Consider the following 14,052-nt stretch of genomic DNA (forward strand, 5'->3'; position numbering starts at 1 on the left):
TAAACATAAAGTAAACATATTTTGACACTGACAAGGTAATTTAAGGGTTATCCTGTTTTTTTTTTCTCCCTCCTGTTACAAATTTATGACTTATTAAATCAGACTTCCAAAGTTACTGATGTTTACAGTTACTACAGATAGGTAGATTTTCGGAAACATGCTATGTGACTACCATCAGAACCAATGGCAGGTAGGCATTTGCTTGTTTACAATATTAGTACTTGTTCACTTACATACATACAAAACATTGAAGTGCAACTGAAAGTTTGTCTCACGTGTAGAAGGTATTGGGAGGAAACAGAGAGGCTGAGGTATGTCATAGCAATTTAAAGAGGAAAGTCACAGATACTTTAATACCTATGGAAAATCCTTTGAGAAGCACAGTTAAGTCACTCCCACAAACAAAAAAGTCTCAGAAAGCAATATAACCTATTGATGGCACCAAAAATTTACCTTTCCTCTCCCTCCTCCTCCATAGGTGTGTTGAATTGTGGCTGTGGACAATAACCACATTCATAAACATAGAAGCAGAGCCAGGATACCCTTGAAAAGCAGGTTAAGTCGGCAGAAGTGCTATTCATGTATATTAATTAGTATTCTCTAGTACTTACGAGTATGATTATTTTCCCACACTGGGAACTGTTTTCACAACACAATTCAACACACTCACACAGACCTACCTGTTATTCTTTTTGCCATTGATCAACTGACTACATTATTTGCAGTGTTCTAAAACGATAAAGTGCCAATTAGTACTGTCTAGTGATTAGTATTGGTTAATATTCCTCCAAACATTCACTGCTTGATGAAAAACCTGCCCTTCCTCTCCTGTAGGTAGTTTTTTTTTCAGCTACTGGTAACAAAGACCTTGTTGCTTGACCTACTAAAGCATCAGCAAGAGGGACATACAGGATACAGGTATAGTCACTTTTGAGTGTGTCTGTAATAGCTCTCTTCTGGGTCTTTACCACGTATTTCTTTATCCAAAAGTTCTTATTTTGGAAATTTTACTAATTTTTATAAGCCCTTTCCCTTAGAGTCAAGAGCTATACTACACAGGGAATTTCCTCTATTTTCAATTGAATTTTCTGTAATACTTGGAGACTTGATACAATTTGCTTCTGATTGAGACTCAGGCAACAATAACTACTGTATTCAGTGAAAAAGGAAATAATATACACACAGAATTAGAGACAATAGATTTCCATTAGGTCAGTTTACTCCTTCCTATACCCATGCAGATTTACTCTCTACGATACACGTCTTTCTCATTCTTTGTTATTTCTTGGGTTTAAGTATCAGTTAGAGAAAAGAAAACGTCTTGAAAAATCTGATGTTCTCTTATTTTTTCTTTATTTTCTAAAAAATTCTTTGTTTTTAATTATTCTCTTATTGTTTCTGCTGCACACAGAAATTTGCTTTAGTGCTTGCAAGAAAATAAAGGAAAAAGAGATTCAGTTTATTTTTTTAGAAACTTATAGATATATGCTCTGTGCTAACATCTTCAGCTTAGTGAGAGATTTATGCTGTATAACAAGAAGAGCACATCTCAGAACTTCATCCATTTTTCAGTGAGCAGACATTTCTCATCTCTAATAGGCATTTGCTCAAAAGCTAAAGTTATTCCAGCTCCCATATAGCCATTCCTAAACTCACATTATCATGGATTTTATCTTTTATTTGCTTGCACAAAGTATCAGCTTTCTGCCTGCACCAATTCTTTCATTCCTTTTTCCTCTGTCATTATTTTGTAGGATTGACCTTAGAAGATTCCTGAAGATAAATGCTCTAGATAGACAAAATTATACTATACTCTGAGTTACTTCGAATCTGCTTTGTGTTCTCCTCATGGTTTTGTATTTACATTTACAGTACAGCTATGACCATGAGGAGAAAGATTTCCAAGCATCCTTTCCACAAGAAATGCAAATTCAACCCCTGTCTCATAGTTATATATGCAAGAGAAACAAGTGGCCACCAAAACTGAAACCATGACATATTAAAAGTCTGACCAACTTGCACTAAAGCAAATACAACCCAACATCATTCTCCCTTATCAAGTTGTCGTAAACTGCAGGATTAAGAGAGAACAATGTCAGCAGGGACTTCAGGTTCCTGTATCAGTAACAGATAACCTGAACTGTCATTGGTTGGGGCCTGTTCATTTGTCATATAATTAACAACTCTACTTTGGTTCTTATGAACACATTTGAAGTTGAGCTAAAAAAAACACAAACAACCCAAACAATCCCATAGCCCCTTTCCATCTGATAATACTTCTGATTATGATAGTCTGAATGCTTTTGAAATCCTAGTGACACCATCTTGGAAGTCTGATCATGACTGTAACAGGTGTTAATCCCCCAAGGATAACAATGGATAACTTGATTCAAAACGTAGGCATGCCACCCAAAGGATTTGATTATAAATGGAAGGTTTTAAGAAGAGAAGATTCATGTTAAGAAGAGCCCAGCACATGTGACACAGAGGAAGATACATTTTTCCTTTTCACTTGACTTCCCTTCTTCTTCTACCACTTCTCATTCTATGGTATTTTAGACTAACACAACTTTGAGAAACAAATGAATTGTACCCCAAGAACAAGACTCCAGATAGAGTGTGTTTTGTACAAGCATACAGAACAGAAGGACTTTCTATATGCCACGGACTGGTATCCCAAAGGAAACGTACTGCATAGTCTATTCATCTCTGCTTGTCAGAAAAAGCAGCACACAGTGGACTGAGATGCATGCTGCATACCTTTGTTCTCAATGAAGATTTATCACTCGTACTAAAACCAAATCCTTAAGCCAGTGAAAAGGAGATGGAAAGTAATACAATTAAAAAAAAATGCAGTAAAATAGAAACAAGTAAAAATGATGTCTCTAATCAAATATTTCCTCTGGGCACTAGGCAACTACTAGGTGGTTTGGTGCAAGCTTAAGACACCTCGCAAGAGCCGTTTATCTCCAACAGTGCAAATGAGGTTAATGGACTCATTTTCACTCTGTGATTCACTTTCTCTGCAGAAGCAGAAGGTATTTTGTTTTATGCAGATAATTGGAAACAACAAAGAAACATCATTCTCTAGAGCTTAGTAGAAAGAAGTGAACTTCCTTTTCCAAAAAGAAACAAATTCAATACAAGAAAGAAAAGGAAAATAAAACCACTGGGGAGAGAAGAATACTTATACTGAAGGGTAATAGGCAATTAGCAGCCACACTCCCACATACACCACCAGCACACACTCACAGAATCTACAGAAATGCCTCATCTTAACAGAGCTTCCCCTAACTCTTAGGCTTTAATAAAACACCACTGCTGTCTCTCCCTTGGGAGGTTCTTAGTAGTAAGAAACAGCACAGGAGAGCCCAAAAAGAGTTTAAAAAAAAGCAAACCAGAAAAAGCAAACCAAACCAAAGAAAATCCCAAAGACTAAATTACTGAACATGATTTATTCTCTGAGAAATAAAAAAAAAAATAAAAATATACTCTTGTAATTTACAATTTTTCAAATCTAGAACATTAGTTCTGTAGGTAGAAGTCACAAAACATTCCAGTTTCCACATCTCCTCTACCCAAATACTGCTGTACATGTTGTAAAAATCTGAATTTGGCGGTCAATTGAGTTTGGTGGACAAGCATTTCTATCCAATAAGAACTCGTTTTGAGGGAAACAGAGAGTGTCTACCAGGTCTGGCTTCTCTAACAGGCCAGCTTTCTCAGAACGGTAGCTGGAAGCTACTACTAGACAGGGAGGTTGATGAGCCAGGCCCAGTACATCACTCAGTATCCAAATGAGCTATTTCTATGCTAATGCCTTCAGTGTCTCCCCAGTGTTCAACTGCCTACTGTACATCCTTGCATGTACAAGGGGAAGGACCAGTCTGACTCCCATGCTGCTTCCTGCCTGTGCCAACATTTCTAATGCCAAGAAAAAATGCACAACCATCCCATGTCCCTGTATTCCCCCTGTTATTTCAGGACTTACACTGCGCTGAGACATAATCAAGTTCTAATATAAATGCTGTGAGTACAATTGAGGACTTTTTCAGGCATCACTTCAAACCTACCCATATAAAAACTTAGTATTTGTGATTTGTCTAGAATGCTTTATCATTACATCTGCCATTGTACTGTTCTCTTTGCCCACTCAATCCATTCACAATTTTGATAGATTGGCTATTTTATCATAAACCTAATAGTATGGGATACTACCAGTGGGACAAAGTTATGACAACAATAAACAAAAATGAACACTATTCTCAAAAACAGACAGTCTCAGGAATTCACACTCGATATGTGGTACTTCTCTTATAGTAAAAGTTGTAGTTATTTTTACAGAAAAGGGTCTATCTTGTGTCTGCCTTACTCCTTTGAGGCAGCACCCATTATATTGTAATTACATTTCTCTTTAAAATCTCCAATATATTTTCGAGAAAGTATTATGCTGCAGTGCAACAAGCAACCTTTAAATCTTTTCTTCAACAGAGACAACACCACTGCCTATAGTATACAGTACTGGGAAGAGTTTTCAGTGCCTTCTGGAAATGCTGTACAACCTCTCTGATCACAAATTCAATGGACTTAGCTTTCTCAGTACTTTTAAAATCAAGAAATACAGTATTGGGAAGGGATGAACACTGTATCTTTAAAACTGATAAATTAACTTCTGCATTTGTGATATATATGCTCAGATTTTAGTAATGCAAAGGTTTAATGGTCCATACACCTGGAACTCTTGTATTCAGATCTCTAGCAAAGAAATCTACTGGACTTCTTTTCACATTGAAAAATTATCATCACTAAAGAACGATAATTCTGCTAGCCATTTTGCAGTGTGCAAAAAAAAGTACTACCTTCTGAATTCAAGTGCCAATTGTCTTTTTCCTAACCAATTATGCATATTTGTAGACTAAGAGTATTTCAGATTTTCTCATTTTATCATTTCTGAAGAAACTAATGAAAACTTCTCTGAGAATTAACATGCGGTGCAAACATTTGAAGTTCCCCACTATTTCCACTTCTACACCCTCTTCTTTCAACTATTACTTATTAACTGCTATAACTTCAAGGGCTGACAAGGAAAAATAAGGAAGAACACATAAGTGTAGAAGGAATACAACAAAAAAACCCTTTGCCTCATAAGATGCAGATCATGAATATAAAGATTAGGTTTCTAATATGGACCCAAAAGACTGGCTTTAAGTTGCAACTAAACTGTAATTAACAGATACATATAACAAAATAATTAACAAATGCATATATAGCAGTATTCATGTGGGAGCTTACTAAAACAAACGGGTTCCTGAGATCAAAGTTAGAAATAAAGCTTCTTCAGATTAACAGCTTAAGACATTTAAAATGAAAAAGCGCAGTGTTGCAAATGCAGACTTCTTATTTAGAAATAAAAGTGGACTTGAAGGTTAGGACACTAATATTTCTGATCCACCTCTAGAAGACCTTTCTGATTACAAAAAGATAATATGGAAAACAAAAAAAAAAACACTATAGCTTATACAATAAGGACACGTATTTGGGTGAACAGATTTTGAAATGACACTTCAGGGACTTCATGACTGACTTCCATATCCCACTACAACAAGATCCACATACACACCATTTTTAATGGAAAGACGATGAATTATAAAGTACAGGTCAAAAATTACAAGTAAAGCAGATTTCAGAATGCTACCGAAAAGACAAAAAATCAAGCCAGATTTTGACTAAAAGGATATAAAAGCTCTCTGGAGAAACTAGACAAATCTATTCCTCACAAGCAGAGTCAGAGCTAAAAGACATTTCAGCAGAAATCAATCAATCTCTCTCCAGAAATACAATACTAGTCTGGGGATTTCACCTGTTAAAATTAACAGAATTTAACACTGGATGCATTGTATATGGCATTTCTTTTCATTTTCTCCTACGTGTGCTTAACAACTTCATTTAATGAGAATGCTTCAGACTGACAAATTGAAGGTACTATGTTTTGACAATAAAATATTTTTCAGCCTTTATCATGGCTATGCTAGAACTCTTATTTGAGGCAGTATGATTAAAAAAAACACCCTATTCAGGTTATTAGCTGAATTAAGGATATAGAAGAAGATACATATTGCAGCAACAGGAAGTTCACCTCTTGAGACAGATCAATTTAAATTTGGTAATAATGAAATTCCCTTTCTACTTACAGTACTTTATATGACACCAACTTTTCTATCACTTGGGCAATGTTATGACTATACCTAGTATCACATTTATATTTTATTTTGATTAGACATGTAACATTTTGGTTTGCGTAAAAAAAAAAAAAAAAAATCAGTTTGAAACACTGATAAATTCTACTTTCAAAATTTATGTTCTCTGCCTGAAGCTTTCATGTGCAACCTCACACATGTGGGATGCTTCAAAAGTACAACTTGCAACTTTTTTGATCTTTGCATTTGAGCTTGCTGAGAATTCTGCTTGAACAAAGACTTCAGATCACTGCTGAATCAGAAGTTCTTCAAAAAAAAAAACAACCAACCAAACCAGCTAGCAGTATGAAAAGTAACATGTTTGAGTTTAAACTAACCCTCAACAACCTTCTCCTACAGGACAGTAACACATGAAAAATAATTCTGACATGCCAAATAGGCTTTTTAATATAGAACTTTAAATGAGCATTAAAAAAAAATATCCAAGAGTTCTGATGGCCTAACATAGACATGCAAGAAGAATAAGTTACCATTTGCATTAAGATCTACATGAATTAATTATAAACTGAGCTGCATTTCACCTATTATGTAGATTAGAAGAAAGCACTTTAAGCAGATATTTGTTGATATTTTTTTTACCTCCAAAGAAGTATTTCTCTCCAGTCTTAACCTGTAGAGGGCTGTTTGTTCGAACAGCTGAAGCTTCATCGCCATCAATGGTGAGGACAGCAAAATTTTCCTTAGCTAGGAATCGGGCTTCATGCCACTGCCCATCATTGAGACCAGAGCCTAAGAAAACAAAAGTCATTGGGAACATTTTACTTACGTCACTATATACTATGTCTCAGACCCAGGGTCATTATATAACTTTTAACAAAGGCTACTGCAGAAAGGAAATAACTTTAGTGTTATAAAAAATCATTGCTGTTGAAGTCATTATTACACAAAAAATATCATTGTAACATAAATACTAGTCTTGGAACTACTGAAGTGTCCATACTACCAGGTATAACTGTATCTAACTACCAATGTTATTACTCACCTTTCCCATCAAAAGGCCATATTCTACATTTTACTAATAAAGAGTATCTCTTAATTGTTTCTATGATCAAGTTCAGAAAGAAAAGATATTAATTTATTTAACTGTGAGTTACAAGCCAAAGGGGCACATTATGCTTCTGATTGCGGCCTTTATCAAAAGCTAAATATTTCCAAGAAAAGGGAAATTAAAAATAGGAGGGGAAAGGTTCATATTCACAGCAAATCCTGTATTGGGATGTGGTGCTAGTGACAGAAGATTAAGACATTATCACAGAGGCACTGAAAAAACAGGAAACATCTGCCAAAACCTGCAATCTTAAGGGAGCACCACCCTCCCAGTACTGACAGCAGTGAAGCAGATGGATCTGATCATTCATTCAGACCTTTATATAAAAGACAGAATTATATACTCCTTACATTGTCTCCAACAGCATCTGGCAGGAAGCCAGTTTGTCCTGCAAGTTAAACCGTCGTTGAAGAGCTGTGAGTACTAAGTTTGTTCTGGCCATTACTGTGCAGGCAGTTATGTTGGGTCAGCAAGTAAATAGCAAACACTCCAGTAAAAGCACATCACTCTTACAAGTGATGTTTAATCCACTAGACAAAGGTGCTAAAATGTCATTTTCCAAAATAAACCACAACACAATGCAATAAATCGTTCCTAACACTAAATGTGATGCAAAATATCAGCAGAAGTATAATGGAAGATAAACTTTAAAAATATTGGAAAGACTATTATCTTCTATGAACAAGGAATAACAGTCATGGCAAACAGATAAACCCAAACAATTAGTATTTTTTTCCCAGTGCTTCCATGTGTTTAAGATACAAGACCTAGTCCTCAACATGGAGTGCTATACCTTGGAACATTCATTACTGTGAATAAAAGCCTCTTGAAAAATATATCAGTAAGAAATGTTTCTACCAAAGCTTGTTCCATCTAGTGTAAGAATAGATGAAAGACCTAATACACTAAATATGAGAAAAGCTTTCTGTTTGCAAGTCTTTTTCTTGTTTTCATTACATTTGACATACAAAGAAGAAACAGAAAACCACACAATTACAATCCAGATAAAATTAATTTCAACTATTAATAAACTCGGGAAAGAGAATATACCTTTCTACAGGGTTACAAAATTGTTGCAATATGTTACTACACTTAAGTTTACCTGAACGTACTTAAACCCAAATTTTCCAGCTGGTTCCAGCATTATTTCTCCTCTTTTGCCCTTATGCCTTCTGCAGTGCTGCAGCCAGAGGAAGGATACTCCACAGCTCTGTGTTATTTGTGGTGTCTTTTATACAGACTTCATTGCTAAATGTTAAGATATGCAGGGAAAGTGCCCGAGACATTAACTCTCACCAGGTGAAGTAAATAAACCCAAAACAACAAACAGCATCAACCTTTAATGTAAATGGAGATTTTTTTCATATTCTTCATTTTTGCCTTAAAGATCCATGATTCTTTCCTTAAAATTGATAGAATGTCCTAAACTTGACAGAATGGAAACAAAAATAGGCAGGAAATTAGTTTTGCAGAAAAGACACATCTGGTTTTGAGAGCCACAGGAAAAGATCTCACCTCTCACAGGGCTGAAACTGACTTTCTGTGTTCACCTGGGTGTAAGCACCTGTGGGCTGGTGACTGTTTTATTCGGTGACCCTTATTTATGGAAAATGTGCCCCACTGCCTCGAAACACCACAGGGTCGTTTGGCCTCTGCAGGCCTTCCAGACCAGCCTCTGGGCAGGAGCTGGAACAAAACCTCACACAGGTGCGGTAGGAAACGGAGCTGTGAGTTCATAGGCACATCTCGCGTTCTCCTCAGGCTCTGGAGAAGCGGAAATACTCGTGAGTTAAGCGGTGAGGGCCTTCAGTTCGGCTGAAGCACGGACTTGTACCGGGTTTTGTGCCTGAACGCTGCCGGGGGCGGGCGAGGTCTCCCTGAGGTGAGGTGAGGTGAGGTGAGTCCAGTCCGGTTCCAGCCGGTTCCAGCGGCCCCACGGCGGGAAACAGCGCAGCCCCTCGGCCGCGGGCGGGCGCCTCGTGCACCGCGGCCTCGGCTGAGGAGGGGCGGGCGCTGCCCGGCGGGGAGCGCTGAGGGGAGAAGGGCGAGGAGCGGCCCGGCCAGCCCCGAGGGCAGAGCGGCAGGAGGGGCTCCCGATGCCCCCCGCAGCGGTTCCGCGGAGACTCCCCTCCGGAGGTCGCGAGTGGAGAGCTCCTGAGGAAGCTGCGGCCTGCGCGGAGCCAGAGATGTTGCCGCGGGAGCCGCAGAGAGAAGCCGCTGTGTCCCGGTCACAGTCCCGCATCCCCAGAGGGCTGCTCGGGAATAGGAGGTAGGAGCTACGGTAGTGAGGAATTGAAGCTGAGCCTCAGCTTGGGAGAGGAAAGGTTTTAATGACTGTTTTTGTTTTTACTACCTAAATCTATTGTCAAAAAGTAGAACAAGTAGTCTAAACCATGAAAATACATTAAAAAAAAAAAAAAAAGAGAAAGCCATAATTGCTGTCACACCCAATTTGTGAGTTAAAGTTCCTGGCACACTTTTTTACTGGGGGAGAGATTTGTCCAACTCAGCATGGACTTCTGAACATCTTGGAAAGTCCCAAAACATTCCCACCTTCTTAAAGCACAGAAATAGGTGATGTGATCTGCTGAAATACCAAGTGAAAATGGTGCACAGTATGCTAGCCTAAGAAGTGCACAGGTACTTCTATCTGTGGTATGCTCTCCCAGCGTGCAGTAAAAACACCCCAAGCTCACCGGCATCACACTGAAAGAAATGAATGTTGTTGTGAGTCAAGGAAAGAAGCCAGTTGAGGGAAGGTGGATCTGAGCAGACCAGATAGGAATGGGGACATGAGGAGAGCTGTAGCAAAAACTAATGCCATGCATTGCTTCTGTGTGCACAGCATTTAGCAAAATATACTTAAGGGGGTTTGCTGCTCTCTGTAAGCTGCTTGCTAGAAGCATGACAGTATAGAGGGGAGTATTGTCAACTCTCCTTCCTTAACATGTTAATGCTCTGTTTCAGGGACTTAAATTGAAATACATAGTATATTCTCCCATAGGGGCTAAGTTTGTACAGCTGCATTACTGTAGTCTTTTAGTACATGCCTCATGTATATTTCTACTTGGACTTAAAGTCAAGCTTAACTGAGATCTTCTATAAACCAAGACTCAATATTAAGAGTAGAATAAGGCTCTCTTAAAAGAATTTTCAGCTGGGAAGTTTAGAACGGACAACATTCCAAATGCACAGCAATGATTTCTCATTGCAGTTTGAGCTTTCTCATCTGAGCTGATACATATATTTATTTGCATTCTTTTTTTTTCCTTACTGTAACTTTCTGGTATAGAAGTTGAGAAAAAAATAACAACCCAACCACATACTGCTGTCACCAGAAATTCCCCGCCGAGTTCTGAAAAAGCTGGTTTCATATGCAAATGAAATATGTTAATGAAATGCATTCTCCCTATCTAGGATTTGTGTTTAAATGGCATTATTTTAGAAGTAGGACTCTTGAGGTAGGCACTTTGATTGAACAAGAAGAAACAGATGTTTTGCTTATTATAGACATAGAAGAAGGACTAGATTAACTAATACCAAAAGAGTACAAGAGTTTAATGCGTAATGAACAACTTAGATAACAGCTGGTTGAGTTATGCCTTCAAGAAAACTATAGTAGCAAACCTGTCAAATTATTCTACAGTTAATCTTGTGCAGTCAAATATCCCTATACAGGTACTGACCCACTCAGGGGCTACTAACGAGTGCTAGAGTATACAGTCTGCTGATCCACACAGACAAGGTTCATCTGAAGTCAACAGCATCACATCTGCTACATCAGAACAGAACCTTAGCGTAATTCTGATTTATGACTGTAGCTCAGTTTAAGAATAAAACAGGGATTTTATAGTATCTGCACTCCATGAAGCACTGAAGCCATCTAAGGCTATGCAGCTGCAAACTGGTCATTAGTTCCTACTGTTGCAGTAAACATATTGTAATTTCTTGTAATTTTTTAGAAGATGAACCTGTTAATATTCAGGATGGGGAGACTCCAGAGCAGAACAGGGAGCATCCATATGAACAAGCCTGAGAGGTGCTGGAAGCAAGGAGGCTTTACTGGGTATTCAGCAATGAGTGTGTGGATTCCCTGTAATCCAGGAAACCACAAACCCAGTCAAAGTTTCTGTGCCGATGGCAAGACCCATCCTGTCTGAGGGTGAATGCAGAGAGGGAGAGGTTGGTTTATCACTGCTTTTACTGTAGCCTGCCAACCCCATGTTTCATCTGAGGATGCTGGTGTAGTTGCTATTCCTGCCTAACCCCTTGCTAATTCAGTACAATTTTGCATCAGTATTTCTATTGAGAAAACAAGCCAACTGTATTTTGTTTGAAACGTTCAGTTGTGTTCAAATATACAGCAATACATGCCATTAATATTCAAATGGAAAAAGAAAAAATAATCACCAGGATGTAATTACAAGAGCTGTGCTTTTCTGCGTTTAGCTAATTGTATTTTTAAACTGGAAAGACAAAATCACAGCTCTTCCTATGCTAATATTTTACAAAGTTTATGCAATACACTATATTTATAATCTGGTTTAGGATTTATGATTCAGAAAAGTCCTTCTCATTTTTAGTTTTAACAATTTTTTCAGCTATCCAGATGAACAGTAAGCTAAGACTGTAGCAAATGCAGCCCTTGAAGGGATTTTAATAATGGAAAACCCTGTCCTCCAATAAAACCAAAACTGTTAGGAAAAATTTCATCCTCAAATTTAAGATCAGGAGTTGGAAACATGCCAAAATTTTGCCCATTGGTGATACTTTATTTATACGGAGTTTTCTCTGCAAGGTAATGCCAGAAGAATGAGATGAACATTTAGCTTTAAATACATCTCTAGCCTTGTATATACAGGCTGTATTCAGAAAAAAAAACACACAGGAAAATACTAAAACCTCCCAAACCTAGGTAATTTTCCACTTTCCATAGTTAATACTGTTGTGCAGTAAACTGAAAATACAGCGAATACATACAGCTACAATCCTGCAGACTCTTTAGAACATTCAAACCTGTTCTTGTAAGAGGCTTGACTACTAGTGATTTCAATGAAATGGACCATAAACCTGGCAAATAATGGTCAAACTCATAATGATTTTTTTCCTTTTTTTTTTAACTGAAAATTAATAAAACCAGATGAAAGACTGCACCTGAATGACAGAAAAAATGTTTTGCAAATTCTATGTTTAAGAGTCTTGTAGAATCTCATGCAACTGATGAAACAATTTTAGCCTTTTAAGCACAGGCTTTTTCCTCTCTTCTCTCTGCTTTTCTTCTCACATTTTTTTTACTCAGGAAAAAGAATTTATTATTACTGTGCCTTAAATATGAAAATACACCTGGAAATTGGAACCTATATGTGTTCAGCATGCTGAAAGGATGCTGTTGTTAATGAACAAGTACACCTTTTTTCACTACCCTCTTCCTCTATTACAGTCCATATCAAGTCAGAAAATGTTGCCTCCAATAATGCAACCCGGTGCCCTGGAATTGCAGTGGGTTTTGTACATGCTCAGTACAAATCTCCATGAATGGCTCCAGGATTAATCTTGTCTTAAGAAATAAACCATGGCTTCACATCAATTATTTAGCACAACTGTTCCTAACTTCCTCAAAAGTCTTTCCAAATCAGCGTCTAGCTTTACCTGATTTTTAACTGCCAGCACTTATAATTATGATACAGCTCTGTCCCATATCCAAATAATGTATCATCATTTTTTAGACCTCAAAACAGTTACTTGCATCTAAGAGAACATAGAACACAATCAACTTACTTTCCTTACTTAAAACCACAAGCATGCTAATGCAAAATCTGATCTATTCTTAGATTTCAAATAATCACAATCATCATTACTGAAACTGGTAATTTAACTACTCTTTCTTCTATATACTTTCTTACATTTTTCATATAAGAAACCTTCAGATTTTTCCTAGAAAAGGATTTATATTTTTTTCTTCTTTTTGTCTTGTCAAAATAAACCATCTTAGAAACAGCATTATACTCATAAAGCTGTAACTTCATTTTATATTTTTTACAGTCACCTGCCAGATACCATTCTGGACCGAATTATGATTATTTTTATATACTCAGCATCTTAGTATTTTGATTTATTACTTTTCATCTTATGAAACATACAGGTTCTTCTTTTATGGCTACTATTCTTTCACATTTATTCATATTAGATATATTTCATTAGCTTTTTGGGGGGGCTTTCTGAATTTAAAGCCTTTCTGTATGACAATTATTTATACTATTTACTGTCTATTTATTATTTAGATGGCTAAATTTTAAAAATAGAACAGGTAACCTACTTTACTTAGTCTTATCTTTGGACTTACCAAGTTCAGGTACCTACAAAACCTTGACAGAGATAGCATCCATTCTTTGCACATTAATGCTGGATAAATAATATATGAAAATAACTAGGTATTCCAGGTGGGGGATGAGAGCAAATCTAAATTTTCATTTCATATCATTGACATGTTCGGTGAAAAGGAGCATAGACCAATTTTTATTTCCCTACATTTTTTCACAGATGCCCAACTGAACGCTTTCACTTTGTCTTAAACAGAATATTTAATGACAAACAAACCAGAACTTGGTGTGGAGGGTTATGTTGGTAAGAAAAAGCAGGTACAAAAAGAAGAAAAAACCTCCGTGGGACTAAAGGTATATTGGCATTTTCTGACCAACAGCAAAAATCAAATGTAACTTTGTTCTGATATTGAAATGCCTGAGACAA

At 37.1% G+C, this 14,052-nt stretch overlaps 1 protein-coding gene across 2 annotated transcripts in view; it reads right to left on the reverse strand.

Annotated features, from left to right (window-relative positions):
- The window catches only part of CNTNAP2 (contactin associated protein 2), a 1,009,321-nt gene that overhangs the window by 442,915 nt on the left and 552,354 nt on the right, over positions 1-14,052 (reverse strand). For both annotated transcript variants that reach the window (XM_061464593.1, XM_061464594.1), the window contains exon 9: positions 6,837-6,986. In XM_061464593.1, coding sequence (XP_061320577.1) covers positions 6,837-6,986 — 150 coding nt within the window. The remainder of the gene's footprint in view (positions 1-6,836; positions 6,987-14,052) is intronic.

The sequence above is a fragment of the Pezoporus flaviventris genome, unplaced genomic scaffold (assembly GCF_033815535.1).
Source record: "Pezoporus flaviventris isolate CSIRO_AGI_PZ_B2104156 unplaced genomic scaffold, CSIRO_AGI_Pfla_v1 ptg000037l, whole genome shotgun sequence".
Taxonomy (NCBI): Eukaryota; Metazoa; Chordata; class Aves; order Psittaciformes; family Psittacidae; genus Pezoporus; species Pezoporus flaviventris.